Consider the following 7,381-nt stretch of genomic DNA (forward strand, 5'->3'; position numbering starts at 1 on the left):
ACTGTAATGTTGCTGCTAAAGTACAGTACATATACACAGTAAATCAGAGTACATGAGACACACACAAAGGAGGGGGCAGAGAAGTGGCATGAAAACGTACAACTCAACACTTACAACTGGTTGAGCCATGTCTGCAGGGCAGGATTCTAATGAAAATGTTCCCATTACCTACAGTATACCCCACAGGACGTTTCCTGTGGGGTATACTGTAGGTAAAGGAAGAGTGAGGTACAGGCACCGTTACTGACCCCTGAGCCCATGTGTACTATCTGAGACGTGCTGTTCTGGTTCTGCACGTAGGCTGGTTCGCATGGCGACAAGCCAGCTTAACCAACCAAAGGGCACATTGATGAGAATTATCTCACAACAATGAACATATTATCACATCATCGCCGAAATGACCCGGCTGCCTGGCAGCCATGTGATTATTTCAACCAATGGCAAGTGCCAGTACTGTTCGTTGGTATTGGCTAGAGTACGGGTGTGAGCTCGGGTCACTCTGACAGACATGCCTTTGTGTGTGAGTGTATGTGTGTGTGTGTGTGTGTGTGTGTGTGTGTGTGTGTGTGTGTGTGTGTGTGTGTGCGTGTGTGTGCGTGTGCGTGCGTGTGTGTTCGTGCGTGCGTGTGTGTGTGTGTCCACTTCATCCTGGAAACTTCAAACAACTAATCAAAGCAACGGCTGGCAGCCCGGACAGCTTTTACAGACGACTATGTGGTTCAGGGTTTAGACAAGAATTACAAGAATTATTGTGTAAAAGAAAAAGCACACACACACACACACACACACACACACACACACACACACACACACACACACACACACACACACACACACACACACACACACACACACACACACACACACACACACACACACACACACACACACACACACACACACACACACACACACATTTGAGAACACATACTGTAATACTGGGGGTGAACTGGGCTGGCTGAGAGGAAACAAGCTTCCCGCTCCCTTTCCATATGACTGAAACAACACTGACCGTCAAATGAAAAACTTCACACCCAACAGACTGCAGGAGGTTAGGTCAGTTACTGTCAGCCAATGGTCAGACATGGAATAATATTATGTTTGAGTCATTGCAATAGGATACGTATAATGAGATGGAAAGGCTAATTCCAGACAAAAGGCACATGTGAAAAGAAATTACTGAAGGTAAATCAAACTAATTGTAATAATATGGGGCTATATACACACAAATCTATTATGTCAAATGGACATTATAATGATAATGATTATCAATAATACACTAGAGCACTGGATCCAGATATAGCATTCTAGAATAACACTTGGCTAATTTATAGAAAGTCAGAAGGGGGTACGCTAGAATATTAAACTAATTTCAGTTCACTCAGGTTGGGTTCAGAGAGCGGCCAATGCCAAAGATTCCCATATATGGCAGTTCTACAGTAGACCGCCTGCATTGCTCTGATGAATGTTGTGTCAAGATTCTCTCACTGCTCTTCACAGTACTACCAACCGCCAACCACCCAGACACACTGTCAAGGTTCCCAGTGCTGGGTGTTGGTTTGTGTGTTAAGTATGAATGTGGGCGGTTTAGTGTCTGTGTCTTTACAGTATAATCTTAGAGATGTGACACATACCCAGGGCATCCTTGGCGTGGGCTTGAGCAAATATCTCATACCTTTAAGCCGGAAGGGAAACCAGCTCCAGGTTTCAGACTAACATGCCAATAACATTCCTGCTGCCACCAAACACTGTGTGAAATGAAAAGGAACATCCACACTCCCGACAAATATGTGCTGCAGTTATTTTCGTATATGCGGGAGAGGTAAATTACATAATTACAAAAGAGTTGTGAGGCGTTGAGAAAAGGTTGAGAACCACTGATCTAGAAGAGTTAACAGTATTATCTCTGTATCTGTACCCCCACAAAGGCAGACCAATCAAAGTGCAGCTCATGCTGCCACGTGCATATAGTGTACTACACACGGCTCAGCTCACGCTGCTATAGCACCAATCACTGTGAGCGTATGCCCTTATTGGGGGTATTACAACCCCTGCATTAGCCCTGGAAATTCTTGGCTGGAGCTCTTGTGCACTGAGTTGATTGATTTGGCCATAAAAGTGTCACACTCATTATTATTATTTTTTACACTTATTATTCCCGTGGATAAAATGTAATATTGGGCAAAGATATCATGGTCTCAATTCAGTGCTTGTTCACTTGTTACGGTTTCCAACTTGTGTAAATGATATATTCTCAACTTGTAAACTTGGGAATCATAGACCTTGTGCAGGGCAAAGATAAACGTGCATAGCACTTTTCATCACAAGAATAGGATTTGATGTGCATTTGTCCAGCCATGATATACAGTAGATTTAGGTTGCAATGAGTATTAGGCCTACTGTAATATGGATCTGATTGTAGAGGTAAAGGCAAAAAGGGGTTCAATATTAATATGTAAGTAACAATGAAAAGTAAATGGTGTTAATTTCATAGGTGTAAGGGTGACGATAGTGCTGGTGCTTCAGTGGGAGTAGCATTTATACACAGTACTGAAGCACTAACTCAAGCAAGGTATAGGCCAGTAGAGATAATGTACCAACATGTTTTATATAGGAACCAGATAAACAATTGGGTGAGTGTGAAACTCTTGGCGTGAATTAGACTTATGTTTAGATTTTAGCCTTTGATAAAGGTTACAGAAGAATACTAAACCATTCATAACACTTAGTGTAAACACTCTACAGTAAGCTAGCAATAGCATCTTGCATTGGTTGAAGGTTTTTATCCTCACCTTTAGAAGAATATTTAGCTAACAGCTATCGCTGAAAGGTTTTCTTGGCTATTGGCAGGTTAAGACTTGTTAAGACTTCCTCAGAAATCAAATTAATGAAATGTTAAACCCTGTCCTTCCTGAGGTTAATCATTGTTCCAAAAAAAGTGAATTGTGTCAAGGAGCTGGCTAAACAGGTTGTATTGTACATCACCTTTTCCAGGAAGGTTGCAGGCATATAGCAGAAGTAATATAATATACAAGTAACGTACTGTAACTAAACTACTATATTTTGGATACCAAGTACTTTATAAAGCAGGTATAAATAAAGAGTATACTTCCTGATTCACTGAACACTATAGGTACAAAAAAAAGTTCAAGCCTGCTCTCACTTTCTGCCTCTGCCTGTCCCTCTGGCTGCGTCTGGCACGCTCTTCCTTATCGTTTCTGTTTTATGCACCTGTCAGTCTTTTACACACACACACACACACACACACACACACACACACACACACACACACACACACACACACACACACACACACACACACACACACCACACACACGCACGTCACACGCACGCACACAACATGGTTGCATTATCTTTCATCTCACTTTTTGTTAGTTGTAAAGTATATCATCGATCATATTTAAGTATAATTTCCTTATCATCTTTAGGAAGTATTATTACATGTATGCATGCATAAGCCTAATTCATGTGGAAAGCTGGGTAAATTTACATTTAATGACATTTAATATTGGAATTTGAATTATCCAATAAAGCTGCTATAACCTAACCACAAACTGTAGGCCTACTGTGCAGGATAATTTATGTTAATGTCTAACCACTAGCTCATATAATTTAATTTAATTTAACATATATATGATATGAATCAGATCTGTTCCCAAATCAAATTCAGGGTTACCCTGCATTATATTAGTCATGTATTATCACTATCCTAAAATCACAACACATTCCGATTATGTTTAATGAATATTGATTGTCAATCCATAAAAAATGTATGGAATAATCTAATAATACTTTTTAATAGTCTATTGTAGGCTTATTTAATTCGCATAATGTTGCTGACTCGATATGTCATGGGAAATACTAGACTATCTTCATCCTGTCTAGCAGGCCTCGAGGATGAAGTCATGTCTTTAGAAATAATGCAAAATGTAATGTACTTTTCATCGTTGAGCAATGTTGCGTTGCAGCGTTGGCTCACTGTCAGGGAGTGGCTAACCAAGCATAGGGGCGTACCTACAAACTTTAAACTAGATATAAACCTTGGTCTCGCACCGGTACATTCAGAAACAACACGGCTACAGGGAAAAAGACGAAAGAAACTCGAACAAAACTGCTAAAAATGTACTCGAGATCAAACAGCATGACTCTGTCTATTCAGACAAACCAGCCAGAACACTTCGCTGTAGCCAGAATGATGGCTACGCGGAGTAGAGAGCCAGAAATCTTCACCTTCGAGCGGATACCAGCTCAGGCGACCGCCGTGCGCTCCTACACTCCTATCAAGCCGAAGAAGCGCTGTGGCCGGGTACAGTACCCACCTAAAGTCCGCATGCACCTTCCACCTGTCGAGAAGAGCCTAGTCAATCGCTGGCTGATCATCCTGTGTATCGTGGTGGCCTTGCAGATCTACAACACGGATCCCTGCTTCGACACGCCGGTGGATAGTGGCGACAGCCCGGCAAGCGACTGCCAGGTTCTCCCCTTCCAGTCTGCAGAGGAACACACGCGGCATCTAACTGATGCTGCTGGCGCTTCCGAGGGTCTTCCACTCCCATCACCGAACTGTGATCATCTGTCCAGTCTCCGCTCGTCATCATGGGATCAGATTCTGCTCAACACCACCTGCCCCAATCCCGGCCTGGAGACGGAGATGAGCCGCATGTATCAGCAGAGCACCAGAAACGGCTACGTGGTGGCCCTCCTGGTCTATCACAAACTGGGTAGCGAGAGTAACTAAAAGGACTGGAAAATTCGCAATTGCCACGGAAGAACCGAGCTGAGTTTTTGGAATGGACTGTCCTAAGGACAGTGTCCTCCTCCGGACTATTACGGAGTGGAGCTGCGCTCCGTGCCCACTGCCCGGCGTCCCATGGGAAACGAGCTGCATGTCAAGAGTCTCAAGACGTGTTTACTAGCTCACCTTGGTTGTGGAAAGAACACTTGAAGGACTGAACTGAACTGAACCGAATGCATATTTACTGCTAGCCTAATACTTGAAAAGAAGAAACTGTAAACACTTGAATTTTATGTTTGTGTGCTCACAAATAGAAGTAGAAATTTGTCCTCAGGCAAATAGCAATGCAAACTACTTTTTAGAACTCACAAAGCATAGTCGAACTTGAAACTGACACAATTGTTTGTTGAATCATGAAGAATATTTTATTTATTTATTCAATTATTTGTTATTTATTTTATTGTACTAATTTAATGAGAAATAAAAATATCTCTAAAATGCAATTCATGTTTTCTGCCTTTTCATATATAATGCAATTCATGTTTTCTGCCTTTTCATATAACTACAATGAATTAGTGTCGCCTGACGCCTATACAATATTTAGTATATAATAATAATAGGTATAGACCCAGTTACCTAATGCAAGATGCCCACACATCTTGAATCTGTTCATAATCTCAATTAGGCCTATATGACTAATATAGGCCTAACAATAATATATAATGACAATTACGTGTATAACATTTTATAAATACAACTGCTCCCTCAAATTGATGACGAGTCTAAAGCTAGAATAATAATAATAATACATCATTTTAAGGATAACGGTAAGATGACAATACTTTTACAGACTTAAAATCCTCTACACATTTTATAAATGCTAATAGATGGTTAGTGGTAAACTGATTCTGTTTGAGTCATTATCAGCAGCTGCAGATGAGTTGTAGAGTACATCTTGCAACTGGACAACTCTTTAAAGCTACCCCTGGGGGATTTGTGACTCCTTTTGTTATTTGAATGATTAATATTCATCATGTTCAGACATGATCCTTGTTCATACACACACATTATCTCATGGTTTATCAATGCATTACCTCAACCTAAACATTGCACATCAATGAATGTGAGAGGGGCATGTAGAAAAAAACATGCATATGCCCTCTGTTAGAGAGATGAAAGCACTATTGACAACAGACAAAAAGTCTAATAAACATAATTTGTTAGAAAGTGCTGTTTGGTTCAATAAAGGGTTCAATAAATACAAAAACAAACATATGCCAAGGCAGTGAAGGCACTCTTCTCAATATAAAAAGATATGTATTAAATATTGATTTATTATAGCTAGGAATGTCCCGATCATTTGATTTTGAGCATCTGCCGATACCGATATTTATATTTTTATAGAACACTTATGCCATATCACAATAGTACAATATCCTAAATCACAGACAATTTCCAGTCCAATATCATGATATGGATATAATATTGATACTATGGATGTCCCGATCACGTTTTTTTGGCTCCCGATCCGATTCCGATCATTTGAAAATTATGTGATCGGTCCCAATTTCCGATCACCCGATCCGATTGGGACAATCCTAATTTTAGCTATAGATTGATTATTAATCTTCAGGGCAATGAAGCCATGTTCTTTTAGCCTTAATGTCTTACTGTACCATGTGCATGCATGTTTTCATTTCTGACTGATTCAATCAATCAACAATACAAAAGGTTTGGCCGAAATATGTGTGTTGACTGTGTTCAAAGATGAACTAGCCTTTTTTATAAAGCTTTTTTTACAATGGGAAGAGTAACTTGGAATATCTTTCCCCATCACATGACCTCAGGGCTTTTGGGGATGCCGTTTGAGGCGGATGTTTATGTTTGGGTTACCATGACATCATTTATGAGCCTCTTCATCACTACATGAACATGGTGACTCCGGAAAAGATGACAACAAGGGAGATCCTGTGTGATGCGGACGCTGTAACATTTCAGGTTTCGGAAGGTTGCTAGTAGCGGGTATGATGAATGATGAAGAATAGATAGGATTTATGATCATGGGTCTGTGTATGTTTGTGTGTGGGGGGTTGTGGGGCTGCTGGTGAGTGTGTGGGTGTATGTTTGCATGAAGGAATGCAAGCACATACGAGGATTTGAGAGGCATTATTCAAGGATCCAATCTAGATATTACATAAGAGATTAAGGCATTGTCACAGACATGTAGCCTACGTATCGGTATGGGTGATATCATAGCTAACATACCACAGCTACTGCTACTCATATGTTACTTGAGTTCAGGGTTGCTAGCTACAGTATACATATCAACCTAATTCTAATTAATGTAAGTAAACGTTATTGAACGTCATTTGGACTTAACAATACAATTACAGTAAGTACAATACACTACGCACGCACACACGTGCACACGTGTCAGCTACGTAAGTGGATAAAATCTCAATGTAATTTAATTCTTGCACCACTATCAGGCTGGACTAACAATAACATCTCAATATGGCTGGATTGCTATAAAATATGGTGTGCTGATGCTCCCAAGAGGAACACACTGATTCATTTTGGTGGCCCCATTGCCTTTCCTTTATTCTCTCCATCAGGCCAAACATT

At 40.6% G+C, this 7,381-nt stretch overlaps 1 protein-coding gene across 1 annotated transcript; it reads left to right on the top strand.

Annotated features, from left to right (window-relative positions):
• Positions 1–4,093: 4,093 nt before the first annotated feature.
• On the top strand, positions 4,094–5,259 carry LOC306933529 (uncharacterized protein). The gene has a single exon (XM_079515779.1). It carries the CDS (start codon positions 4,142–4,144, stop codon positions 4,757–4,759), a length of 618 nt encoding a protein of 205 aa, XP_079371905.1. The 5' UTR covers positions 4,094–4,141; the 3' UTR covers positions 4,760–5,259.
• Positions 5,260–7,381: the final 2,122 nt, after the last annotated feature.

The sequence above is a fragment of the Electrona antarctica genome (assembly GCF_951216825.1).
Source record: "Electrona antarctica genome assembly, chromosome: 12".
NCBI classification, from domain to species: Eukaryota; Metazoa; Chordata; class Actinopteri; order Myctophiformes; family Myctophidae; genus Electrona; species Electrona antarctica.

Bases quoted from the DNA above. Each gene is read 5' to 3' on its own strand.
- LOC306933529 (XM_079515779.1), top strand. From the start codon at position 4,142: ATGTACTCGAGATCAAACAGCATGACTCTGTCTATTCAGACAAACCAG.